The following is a 13936-nucleotide window of genomic DNA, read 5'->3' on the forward strand; positions in this document are numbered from 1 at the left end:
AGGTAAAATCTAGTACAACATAAAACAATCAAAATTGGCAAGTAAAAAAAGAAGTAAGCAAAAGAAGAAGGAACTTGAATGAGGAGTAGTTGTTAATGTAAACTTAGGAAAGTAAATGACAAGAAAAAGACGTGTCAACGGGCATAGGCCTGCTAAGCAAGCAGTAGACAATAGTGTGGGCTGAGCCTGTGACAGTGGCCGTCCGCCATACGCCGATGCCAACACCGTACGTGGTCCTAGTTAGTACCTCGATCTGCTGCGCCTATCTTTCTTTTGTAGCCTTCGATATTGTACATTTACTACACCAACTTTTATTTACTTTTTCTTTGGTTTTCTTTACTTTACTTTTTGTTTCTCAACTTTGATGGAGTTAATGTATTACGGAGTAGTTAACTATTTTATTGGTACAAAGTAAGACTAACCTACAAGAGAATTAATTAGATGAGTAAAAACATAATAATATATAAGTACAGACTTGTTCTCTTCACCTGAAATAAGATGATGTGGTCTGAATATTTTATGATTTGGTGTAGTCTAGTATGAATTTGTCTAATATGATCTGATCTGATCTGTCTGATTGTTCTTGTTATTGTTTAACAAGTTTATCTTATCTGATCTGAATTTTTCTGGCTTGATTTGAATATTTTTGATCTAGTCTATTATTTTTTATTTGAAATATCTTAAATAAGTTGAAGAGAACAAGCTCGTAGTATTTCTTTTTACTTGACATGTTTCATATAGATATCACACCCGTCACAACCAATAGTATGTAACAATTCATATTCCCCTTGTTCATTCTAAAAATGTGTTTATATTTACCGTTGCCCTAAAGAAAACTGCAACGATTACTCCTCACATTATTATCATCATAGCTGTATATTGTCTTTGTATTATAATTGTAGTGTTGCAAAACCACCAATGCTTAGGCAACAACTCTACCAGTGCTACCAACCATCCCTTCCACCACCAAACCTATCAGATTTATTTATTTATTTATTTTTGTAAAGATGCAACTAACGGTAGTAATGTAGAAGGAATTTGATCCCAAGTTTTGAATAGCACCCCAAAGACTTTACCAATTAAACTAATTGACATCTATAAAAAAGGATTTTTTAAATTGGAGTTTAGTCTTTTAGGTGATAGGAAAGTAACAACATAGATCATCTTCTATAAGATTTTTTTAACTGACAAATATACTGCGTATTAAAATTAAAATTAGGTAGTATTTTTTATTTATATTTTAAATTTAGAATTATACTTGTCAATCTTCCTTAAAAAACATACCTTTGGTCCACATTCCACATTATATCTTTGGTCCAAAATTAAATTTTACGGTTATATAAAAGTATCAAAAGATTGAAGTAGGAAATATAGTTGACACTCTAAAAACCTAACATGAAAAAACTAGTTTGGTTGGACCATATACTTACAATTTATGCTCAGATTCTGGTTTCCAAAAGTTTTCACTGCTGCCTTGATATTGTTAAAGAGCTCAAACGGCCCAAAATGAAAGAAAATACCCATCTTTATCATTGTTTAAACCCCTCCTTTGTCCTGTGTTAGATCTAATAACTACATTTGCATCTATATCCTTGTTTTTGCATGGCAAACAAACCAAGTGTCCGATTGGTCCCCTCACAACCTCCCTACTCCCCTAAAACAATTAAATTTGCATTAATGTAAATCTAATTAGTAATTACTCTTTAGTGTACAATTGTATACAACTGTATAATACTTATTACTAAAATGGTAGGAACTTAACTTTATTTACTTTTAATGTTGTAAAAGGAGAAAGATTTAACCAAGTTGACAATCTAAGGAACTCTGACTCTTAAAAGAGTCAGTAGTGGAATTTGATTATATGAAAAGTAAATATTTTTAAGTCATGAGATCAAACGCTTATCACTAAGTCGAACATTACTGGGTAGAAAAATATGATTATACATTGTCTTGTAAATCCCATTCTACAAATTAAAACAAAGTATAAAGCTCATTCTACTAAAACAATCAACTAACATCAAATTTAGAAATCCAATGAAATATCATCCTGAATACTTTTACTACATCATAGAAGATAAGGTAAAAGTTGGTTAGAACTTATACCGGTATAAAAATACTTGTAGAAGCTAAGTTCCTCTCTTACTCTTGTATTACAAAATCACGTGTCGATCAGTGTTACTGTTTATCTAATAAGAATTATAATTTTAAAGTACACTTACTTTCAGCTATATACCTTAAATTATTTACTTTTAAGTCTTAACTTTGCAAGATAACAACCACTAAACCCTAGTCAACAAAATAATTACTCATACTAACTATTCTAGTACAAATTAGACAATTAGTTCACCTTCTCTCTCCTCCCACCAATTAATTTTCTTGGGAGAGTAGTAACAACACATAAATGAAGAGATAGATAGGCATTCTGAAACAAGATCACAAGTCTGCCCCTAAGAAAACAACAACACTATAGTACACTTTTAAAGTTTATTTTCCATTTCTCTAAAACCACATTTCTTTCATTTTCATAGCCCCAACCCCCTCTTTTACCCTATTAATTATCCCCTTTTTATTACAAAGTAATTATCATTTATTTGCTATAATATCATTTTCATCCTTTGAAAACTGTGCATTATTTCTTCTCTTTGCTTTTTAGCCTTTTTCTTCCTTACACTTCAGTGCCTTTTCTATTTGAGTACATCTTTTTGTGAAACATCCTCTGTTTTTACTTCCTCTGTTTTCTGAATTTCTGATTTTTTTTTTCTTCCCTCATTTTATTCTATAATAATCATATCATATGCATTTTTCTTCCTCTAGTGAGTTATTCTCCAATTTTATTTCATAAAGATGTTATCTTTATTCAATTCCCATTGTGGGGTTTTCTAATTTTGCACTAAAATAGGTCTCAAATAAGTAAAAAAACAGAGGAACTTTATTTCTTTTTTAATATTCAACCCATAATTTTCTTGGTTTTTAGTAAAAAAAAACAATCATGAAGAGAATTCTGAGAAAATTATGGTTTGTGATTTTCTCCCTCCTCATATTTTCCATGGAAAGTGAGTGGTGCAATGGAGAAGAAACAGCAGATGAAGTAGCAATAATGGAGAAAACAGAGAAAGAAGCACTTTACAATGCAATTCAAGGTTTTTTGGGTAATTGGTGGAATGGTTCAGATCTTTATCCCGATCCTTGTGGTTGGACTCCAATTCAGGTATTATTTTTCTCATATTTTTGTGTAAATTTTATGGCATTATTATTATGTTTACACTTTACATTATTAATTTTTTTTTTGGAAGAATATAGTTTACTTTTACCTACTAAATATACAGTATGTATGTATATTATTGTACTTCAATGTTGTCATATTTTGCTATTTTTTCTCTCTTGATTTTATGTGTATTGTGATAAGTTTTTGTTGGTTTTTGTACATTAATGGAGTTAGAATAGTAAAACACTGTTGTTTGTTCACTATTTTGAGTAATTGTTTGGGCTTACCAAAATACCATGTAAATTTTTTGGTCAAACTTGATTTTTCACATTTAAAGTTGAAATGTCATTAAATCTTATTGAACACTAAAGAGAAATACTTTGTTCCTCCTGTAAAAAATTTAAAAAATTGTAATATATCAAACTTTTTTATTATCTCATAGGCCCAAAGTGTCTTGCAGTTTGCAAATGTTAATATGGAGTACTCGTACAACTTTATCCAAAATTAATTATCGAGTTAACAGTGTTTTTTCACTAACAACGTGACAAGTTCAATACCGATGGAACCCATGGGGTATCCCCTAGTTAGCATTAATTTTACCGGGTTTTATCTAATAACTTCTTCGAATCAAGTTCGGATTAGTACCTTCTACCTACTCAATAAATCAAACTTAGACCATTTCATAATTTGATTTTTTCTTAGAAATAGAGTTTTAATAAGTGGTTAGGAACTTAGGATATTGAGTAACACAAGAATAGTGACATGCATAAGAATAGTGACATGCACAAGGGGCAATAAATAACCACCCCAATTATAAGGTTTATGGATGCCTCATGTGCAATGTTTTGTAACATGTAGTTGCATCCTTGATTATGCTTTTTTCATTTTCCAATTTTGTTCATATAATTTGAGTCCCTACTTTCTATTTCTTGTTAAGTCTCTTATGCCAATTTTGTTTCTAAGGTACAAAAACTCATCATCATAAAAAAGTTTGAATTGATTGTGCAATGATTATTTCATATATTTGAAAATACAGTAGAAAATTTGCTATTTTTCAAAAGTTTCCAACTTTACTAAGTTTGAAACTCGAAAAAATCCATTACTTTGTTCATGCAAATTTCCAAAGTTTGGTTCATTATACAGTTAAAGGTGATTTCTAATTTTTATTCTATTCTTGTGAAACATGTCAATTTCTTGTGGTGGTTACATTTACAATTTTACATTATTGAACTTGCTATACAAATATGGTAATGTTGAAATAATTTCAAACATGTGCATTTTTTTGGTAATATTATTCTGATATTCTATTCTGCAGGGTGTTTCATGTGATCTCATCAATGAATTTTGGTATGTTACTGATCTGAGTATTGGACCTCTTCATGACAATTCTCTTACATGTACCAAAAACCCTGATTTTAGACCACAAATCTTTGAGCTTAAGTATCTCAAATCTCTATCTTTTTACAATTGCTTCATTTCTCCTCATAATTTAGTCACTTTACCTGGTAACAACTGGGAGAAGTTAGCTACAAGACTAGAAACCTTGGAATTTCGCTCGAATCCTAGCCTTATTGGATCACTGCCTACTGTTTTTAGTAATCTCCAACAGCTGCAATCCTTGGTGTTGATCGAAAATGGAATTACTGGAACATTGCCAACAGATATAGGCAACTTGGTGCATTTGAAGAGACTAGTCCTTTCTGGGAACAACTTTACGGGCCGAATTCCTGAGACTATTGGCAGTCTGAAGGAGCTCTTGATCCTTGATATGAGCAGGAATTCATTATCTGGGTACCTTCCTACCTCAATTGGGTACCTCAATTCACTCTTAAAGCTCGATTTAAGCAACAATATGTTCATGGGTAATATTCCTAGTAATGTTGGCAATATGAAGAATTTGACTCTGTTGGATCTTAGAGGCAACAATATTACTGGTGGATTGACAAAATCAATTGAAGAATTGGAGTCATTACAAGAATTGGTGTTATCTGATAATCAAATAGGAGGTGAAATTAGTAAGATTGATTGGCAAAAGTTGCAAAATTTAATGATTTTGGACCTTTCAAATCTGGGTTTGTCAGGTGAGTTTCCAAAGTCTATGATAAAGTTGAAGAAGCTTAGATATGTGGGCCTTGGTAACAACCATCTTACAGGTTTTCTACCATCAGAAATTGCAAAAATGTCTGGTGTAAGTGCAGTTTATGTTAATGGGAATAATCTGACAGGGGAGCTGAAATTTTCTGAGGTCTTTTATCAAAGACTAGGGAGGAGGTTTGGGGCTTGGAATAACCCAAATCTTTGTTACGCGAGTGGGCTAATGTCAACCAGGCATAGTCCGATTGGTGTGAAACCTTGCAAGTCAGAGGACATCTTGGTAAACACTAATATGAAATACGAGTTGAGTGGTGATAATGGTAACGTTCTACGACAACATGCAGCTTGGATCCCTTCAACAACTGCATCTAACATCCTAAATGCGGATTATATATCCTCTTTGGGCCTGTTAAGCTGTAGAATTGAAGGGTTATGGTGGGTTTTACTACTCGAGTCACTAATGATAGTTATGTTATTGAATTATTTCTTGTAATTTAGGAAGATTAGATGCTTAAGGAAAAAATAGATCCATTTCAAAAACAAAAAGGGAAAATTTAGAAGTATGCTTTTTCTTCTAATCTCTATCATGTCATAACTCTCATAAGTGATGAAACTAACATATATTCTCTTGCTACAGAGTGTTTTAAGTCAAACAAGACATATCACACGAATGTTCTGTTGTTGATGAGTACTTGCTCCTATCTTGCTGTCAATTATTTCAATTTTATTTCACGTTAAGCTCAAGTCTACGCCCAAAGCATCTATTGTACACCCGATAAATTGTGCCCAATGCAAGTATGACTTGGTATGACACGCAATGACTCGATGCGCATGTGTCATGTACGTGCCATGATGTCGGATACTTCATATGTTCTGTTTGAAGGTTTTGTAGAATAACTAAGATTATGCTTTAGAATTGTTCATCAAACATACAACATGTGACAAGTTGAAAAGAGAGACTAGTATTGCATGTGTAAAATACCCTTAGTGTAAGCCCTCTTGGCGAAGATTAAAAAGGACTAGGTGCTCCAAGATAGTAGGGGACCATGGATCATCGTGGAGGCTTCTGCTGCACAAAAGGCCTTTATTGCATGAGCAGATACTTGATAAAGCCTGCCGTATATAATGCCAAACTTTTTAATGATTGGTTTATTAGATTTAATTGCATGTACAGACAATTTTATGTTTAAGCCCTTGTTTTATTTTTCAAATTTGGTTAGCCTATTTTAGTCAAAATCAATTTTATCTCTAAAAATTAGTTTTAATCTTTAAATTAATTTACGGTTATTTATGCAGATTTCTACTCCATTGACAATTTAGGATGATTCCAAACTAAGCTTAATTACAAAAGTAGATATGTGGCAAAACTATTTACCAAACTAAGCTTCTGGATAAAACGTTGTCTCGGACAGCATTTTATCCCCTTAATTTATTTTTTTAAAAAAACATAAACTCTGAAATTAAAATTTCCAAAAAAAAAAAATGTACTAAATAAAATTTGGAAAAAAAAAATTGTAAGTATGTAAAACGCTGACCCACAGGCGTGCGGTATGCAACTTTATAGGAAAACAAAAGTTGTAAATGATCATAGAATAAAAAATACGAATGCCCTCAATTAGTGTGAGTACTCGTTTTCACACGGAAAATCAAGATCTACGAGAATACGCGGTCCACGTCGTCCAATTCCGTCGGGTTTGAGATGATTTAGGCGAATTTCGAGGGTACGGGAAACTCGAGAGGTCATAAGTACGGCCTCGGGGGTCCGATCGGGGCGATTTTTTTTTTTAAACACCTTATATTGAAGGGCACAAATCAGAAATCCAATCGGATCGGCCGCCTAATTCCCGGATAGAGAGATATTGCGTCCGAACTTCGGGGGCCCATAACTCGGGTTCTGAGCGTCTGATTGGGGCAATTTTTTTTTAAAACGGTTTGTTTTTTGGAGATCTAGGTCGTGGCTAAAAAAAAGTCCTAAAATGCCAAAAAAACGCCTCTAAAAGAGAAATTGGAAATTTACCAATATCCCTTATAAAGGTAAATTCAACTATTTCCTAATATAATTGATCATATTCTTAATATTACTTATCATCATCCTACATTACTAGCTACAAACTAAATGTACATTATACAATACTATACCTAACTTAATTAACAATTAGTAGTTGATAGATATATTACCTACCCATCATTAACAACAAAATACAAAATGGCTTGTTGGTATGTTGTTAGCACTGTCAAAACGGTTTGACAGTTCGGTTTCGGTTCGGTTTGAAATCGGGTCAAATGTCTTACGGGTCGGTTTCAGTTCGGTTTAAATAATTATCGGTTCGATTCGGTTTCGGTTTATTCTTGAACGGTTTGAATTCGGTTCGGGTTGTAAACGGTTCGGTGCAGACGGGTTGCGGTTTGTTAACGGTTCGGTGTAAACAGTTTTTATCCCGGTTTAAATTCGGTTCGGTTTGTAAACGGTTCGGTGCAGACGGGTTGTGGTTTGTTAACGGTTCGGTGTAAACGGTTTTTATCCCGGTTCAAACAGTTTCGGGTTAGAAACGGTTCGGTTCTTTTTTGGTTCAGGTTTATAAATTGTTCGGTTCGTTAACGGGTTTGGTTCTTCTATGATTTAACATTATTTGGATCGATTTTATTTCAGGTTTACTAAATTACGGTTCGGGTCTGTTTCTTATTTTAAAAAATCGGTTTTTTATCGAGTCGTTTGGATTCGGGCAATTAAACGAATTTTGGTTTGAAATTTTATACTACTTTCTAACTTTTTGCTGGTTAACAAGTTTTATATCAAGCCGAGACTTCATCACTTCATATTGAGGCATCATATTATATGCAAATTCTCATTAATTTTATAAATACATATCATGTTATGTTTTCCAGTTTAGCCATACTGATCTTACTAGTTTATTACGAATTAGAATATAAAAGTTTATTGCATTAATGTAATATTGTTTTACTATCAGATTATAATCTGCTTCTTATTTGATCATTTAATTAATGGTGTTATAATCATGATTTGATGAGTTGTTGTGACATCGAAAATTGCAATTTGGTATTCGATACTTAATTAGTCAACAAAACTGATAATTAAGACTCGTTTATCATCATATATTTGCATAAAGTTATATATGAACATATTAATTACAAAGTAGTTTGATTTGTATAATGAAATAAAACATTAATGAATAAGAAGTTAATATTGATTCTTTCAATCGATTATACATATACATAACATTTAACCATATCATATTCTCATAGTTAAATATTATTAGTATAAAGGGATGAAAATCATAAGATTATTAGATTTGTATATCCTTTACTGGTTTACCCCTAAGGCTTAAGTCACAGATTAGTAATTACTAATTACTTAATTAGACTAACAAGTTAATAAGAAAGAATAACTTTAAACTTGAGTCTAATAGATCAAATACTGAAATGCCATTAGTATATTACCGAGTTTGATAGTCTAGTACATTGCTAATCTGTTATGCAGCTATGCTAAATTGACAGTTGCTGATATAGTCATATTAGTCAATTACTCATGTAGTCATAACTCATATCTAATTAAGTCATTTGTATTTATGTACTAATCTACTAGTGAATTCTATCAGTTATAAGTTTACACGATTACAAGTGTATTGCTTATAAGTACAGCTAAACTGATATAATTATAACCATATAACAAATTTGTAGTACTTCTAACTATCTAAGATATGACGTCATTATATTATTAAACGGTCTTTGATTTTTTATTAATCGCAACGCTAGACATTTACACGCTAACCGATTCACATTTTATAATTTGAGAAACTTAATATTTTAATGTGTGTGTTAATAAAAATATAAAAGCTGATATTATGAAGGTATATAACGTTTTATGGGCGAGAAATGAAATTAGTTTTTTTTTTAAGCCATGTAATTAATTAATTGTATAAAAATTTGTTTAATGTTATTAAAATAAAATAAATTTTTTTTATTTTTATAAAGTGGAAAATTGATTTCATTTCTTTTGGTTGACAATTTCTTCAAAATATAAATGGTGGGAAATTTCCCTCCAAAAACCAAAAGGAAAAACAAATTTTAAATTTAGATATTTTAATTGGTAAATAATTAAGAAAAATAACATGGTTCATATATTATGGAAAAAAAAAAACAGAAAAAAGGTGAAACGTGAGTTTTAGCTAATTAGGTCATCTCCTCTTCATTCACCCTTTCAGCCGTTTTTGGTTCTTCTTCTTCTTCATTCTTCTGTTCTTCTTCATCATCCTCAAATCGGTTCTTCTTCATCATCCTCAAATCGGTTCTTCTTCATCATCCTCAAATCAAGCGCCGAATCCTCACTCACTCTTTAGTTCTCAACTCTTCAAGCTCAATTTGAGGTAAATTTTAGTTAATTATTTTTGTTTTTGTTTCGTTTTTTTTTTTCGATTTCAAGTTCTCCATTCTCGTTTTTTTTTTCGATCTCCAGTTCTCCATCTTCAAATCTTCCTCTCCTTCAAGCTGTCACAGCTTAAAGGTAATTTTCTGTTTTTTTTTTTTTGTTTTCATTTCGGTTTTTTGTTGTTTGACGGGATTTGCATGTCTTAATTTTTTGATTTTTAGTTCTGATTCTTATTGTTGTTCATATAATTTGTGTTAATTTTTTGATTTTATGTTGTGATTTGTATTTAGGGTCTATATAATTTCTGTCAATTTTTTGATTTTATGTTCTGATTTATAGTTTCTGTTTTGGTTAAGTAGTTCTGGTTTTTAGTAAATTCTGTTTTGGGGGGGGGTGATAATCAAAGGAAATAAAGAATGAATACTAGAAATCTGTAGGAATGGTGATGGTGGTTAAGGTTTGAGTGTATTTGTGTATGTCATGGTGACAACTGAGATATTTTGGGTTCAGTTCTGCACACAGCATTCTGTGTTGCTTCTTTTTTTTTGGCGTACTCAACCTTTCCATGAGGGGAAACCAGCTTCATAGTCCTTGAGCTGCACTTGTTTATGATCCAAGGGAAATTTTCTATATGAACTTTTTATTGGAAGTGCTACTTTTTGGTGGTGTCCAAGCTGTTGTATTTGTATTTGTACTGTAGTTACTTAGAACTTCATTGTTGTCGCAGCTCAAAGGAAGTATTCTTTTGTGGCTCTTTATGCTATTATGGTAATTCTTGTCGATTATGCGTTACTAAGTATTTTTTAATAATTTTTTAGCTTGTACACATTGGTAAAGGATAGTTTGAACATTTAAGAAGATAATAAACTACTTAATTGCCTAATTGGTAAAGGATATTTGTATTTAGGGTGCAAACTAAGTAAGTTCGATTGGATGTATTTAGGGTTAGCTCTACCTTATCATATAGTATCATATTGTGACTTGATTTATACTGTTATGTTTCTGTTTTTTTCAGCAATGGAGCAAGAGTTTAGTGGTTTTGATGAGGATTCTACTGTTCAGAATCAAGATTCTACTGAACATACCACTAGTGGTAGTAAGCGTGGACGAACATCAGATGTTTGGAGGCATTACACCTTTTTTGATAAGATGGTTGGTCTTGCTCCGGTAAAATATGCTCGATGCAATGTTTGTGGTAATGAATATAAAACACCAGGCAAGGCAGGTACTTCAACTTGTAAAGCTCATACTAAGACATGCATGAGTAAAAATCCACACCATCCTGGAAATCATGAAAGTGGTCTTTAGTCCCTGTTTAATCAGACTCGTCATTTACAATTGCTTGCTAGAGCTATAATTTTGCATTCCTATCTTTTAAGTATTGTAGAGCATCATGGCCTTAGGGAAGTTTTTACGAACCTGAATCCCAACGTGCAGCATGTGTGTAGAAACACTATTTTGAAATATTGCATTGCTGAGCATGATAAGTTTAAGTCTTTATTGTTGCAATCTTTTTCTGGAATTGAAGGTAGAGTTAGCTTCACTTGTGACTTGTGGACAACATGCACTAATCAAGGTTATTTCACCTTAACTGCACATTATGTTGATAAAAATTGGTGTCTTAGATCTAAAATACTGAATGTTAGATATTGTGGTCCTCCTCATACTGGTGTTGAGGTAGAAATTTTTTTGTTAAAACTTATTGGGGAGTGGAACCTTCAGGGTAAAGCTTTTGCAATGAGTGTTGATAATGCTCGATCCATGGATGTTATGGTTAACCTTTTGAAGAAAGATTTAATGTTGACTTCTCCTCTTCCTTGTAATGGCAAATTTTTTCATATTCGATGTTCTGCTCATGTCTTGAACATTATTGTTCAAAGAGGTTTAAAAGAAGTTGATAGTAGTGTTCAAAAATTGCGTGAGGTTTGTAAATATATTGATTCTTCAGACTCTAGACTCACTCAATTTGAGCATGCTCTTCATGAGGTTAACTGTGTGTTTAATGGAAAGTTACGTCTTGATGTTGTGACTCGTTGGAATGCCACCTATACGATGCTCCGAAAAGCTTTAGAAGCAAAGTAAGCCTTGAAATTGGTTATTGATAGGTTTATGATTTATGAATTCAAACTTTCAGATGACTAATGGGATACCCTTGCTAAAATATGACATTTCCTAAAGCCATTTCATGAAATCACCGTGTTATTTTCTGGTTCAGAATATCCTACTGCAAATTTGTATTTTGCTAGTGTTTTGAAAATTGAGCACACAATAAGTAGAGCCCATATAGACCCTAAACTTGCACCCATGGACAAAGTTATGCTTGAAAAGTTTGAGGGCTATTGGGATGAATATAGTTTGATCCTTTCAATTGCTATTGTACTTGATCCTCGCTATAAGCTTGTTCGATTGACGAAGATGTTAAAAGCGCTTTATGTTGATGAGGCATGTGTTGAAAAGGCGAAGGTGATTAAAGATACTCTTTTGGAGTTGTATAACTTTTATTCTTCTATGGTTTCCGGTTTTAAATCAAGTACAATTGTTCCACCTTCCAACCCAAGTGTTATCGATACTTCAAATAGTCACTTCGATGATGATATATATTCAAGGTAATCAATTTCTATTTATTGTGGCTTACAAAATTAATAATTGTATGTTTTAATTTTTATTATTTAATAAAAGCATTTTTTTTGAAATTTTCTAGTATGTTGATGATGATGATGACGAGGATGGCCCATCAAATCGGCCATCGATGGAGATTGATTCTTATTTGAATACTCCTCGGCAACCAATTTATGAAGGGCAGAATTATGATGTTCTCAAGTATTGGGAATCTCAGATTAGTGTGTACCCCATATTAGCTGTTATGGCTAGGGATGTTTTGGCCATTCCTATTACATCGGTAGCCTCTGAGTCTTCTTTTAGCATGGGTGGTTGTATTTTAAACAAGTATAGGAGTGCGCTTTTGCCTAAGAATGTTGAGGCGTTGGTGACCACACAAAATTGGTTACGTGGTTATGATTGTGATATTGAGGAAGACGTCCTTGAAATTGGTAAAGAAGTGATAGATGAAAGTTTTGCATCTAATTAAGAAGGTATGGATGTTGTATTGTAGTGATGTTTAAATTATATTGTGTTACTTCATTTTATTTTTTTTTGAGAAAAGTGTGTGTTTTGTGAATTGTTTTTTAAAAATGCATGTATTTATTTATGCTCTCAGAGGTTTAAAATGCATGTGGTCTGCTGCATTCATCAACTCTTACAAAATTCAGATTGCGGTGCAAACAACAGACTAACCTCCTTACTAAATAAATTGCAGGGACTTGGAGATCTAGAAATTGAGCTGGTGATACCTTAGACAAGGATGCAAGATCAAGAAACGAAAGTCTATATAAGACCATCATTTTGCTTTCCCCTACCGTGGTCTGTAGTAAAATTGTCCTTGAACAAAAACTTGACTTCTGCACCTATGGATTAATGTGTAAAATATACTATTGTGATATTGTCCCTGATACAAGCCTTCTTGCAAATTTCAATCTCCTATAATTAATTACCATATGACTATATGAGAATTCTGTGAAGCGGAGCTACATACCTAATAAGTGAATAAAATATATGAGCTACGTACCTAATAATTGATTAAAAATATAAGAATAGTTAATCGAACATCAACTCATCAATTATTCTAGTTAAGGAGACTAATCTTTCCATAAGCTATAAAATGAGAATGATAAACAAACTTGAGTATAAAATCAAAATTACAAAATTTTTGTACTTCAGTAGCTCTAATCCCAAATATTGACATCTATTGTATAATTTTTTGATTTTTTTTTTTAAGAATCTTGGACATTTATTCTTTAATAACGTTATTGACCTACACTGACCCGCCCAATAACCACCCCTAGTAGAAAGTGGTTTGTAAACGGTTCGAATTATAAGCGATTCAGGTTATAAACGGTTCGGTTTATAAGCGGTTCGGTTTATAATAAGTCCGGTTTATAAACGGTTCGGTGCAAACGGGTTGTAGTTTGTTAACGGTTCGGTGTAAACGGTTTTTATGCCAGTTCAAACGGTTTCGGGTTAGAAACGGTTCAGTTCATTTTCGGTTCGGTTTCCTTTCAGTTCGGTTTAGATTTGGTTCGGTTCTTAAACAGTTTAACGTTTACTCGGATCGGTTCGGTTTCGGTTTTACTAACATGCGGTTCGGGTCGGTTTTCGGTTTTTAATCGGTTCGATTCTCATTCGGATCGGTT

The 13936-nt window shown here is 32.5% G+C and overlaps 1 protein-coding gene and 1 long non-coding RNA gene across 4 annotated transcripts; both read left to right on the forward strand.

Annotated features, from left to right (window-relative positions):
* Positions 1–2349: 2349 nt before the first annotated feature.
* LOC110685969 (piriformospora indica-insensitive protein 2-like) lies at positions 2350–6494 on the forward strand. 2 transcript variants are annotated; one of them, XM_021862525.1, is made up of 3 exons: positions 2350–3208; positions 4521–5734; positions 5937–6494. In XM_021862525.1, coding segments are annotated over exons 1-3 (1434 nt in total). In that variant the 5' UTR covers positions 2350–2989; the 3' UTR covers positions 5938–6494. The 2 variants fall into 2 exon arrangements, with proteins under 2 accessions (XP_021718217.1, XP_021718215.1); XM_021862523.1 differs by having other exon boundaries at positions 2351–3208; positions 4521–6494.
* Positions 6495–9426: 2932 nt separating this feature from the next.
* On the forward strand, positions 9427–13213 carry LOC110685970. 2 transcript variants are annotated; one of them, XR_002504127.1, is made up of 5 exons: positions 9427–9684; positions 9774–9821; positions 10702–12292; positions 12388–12778; positions 13003–13213. It is a non-coding gene; the product is annotated as an uncharacterized LOC110685970 (long non-coding RNA). The 2 variants fall into 2 exon arrangements; XR_002504128.1 differs by lacking the exon at positions 9774–9821.
* The last annotated feature ends 723 nt before the right edge of the window (positions 13214–13936 follow it).

This window comes from Chenopodium quinoa, unplaced genomic scaffold (assembly GCF_001683475.1).
Source record: "Chenopodium quinoa cultivar QQ74 unplaced genomic scaffold, ASM168347v1, whole genome shotgun sequence".
Taxonomy (NCBI): Eukaryota; Viridiplantae; Streptophyta; class Magnoliopsida; order Caryophyllales; family Amaranthaceae; genus Chenopodium; species Chenopodium quinoa.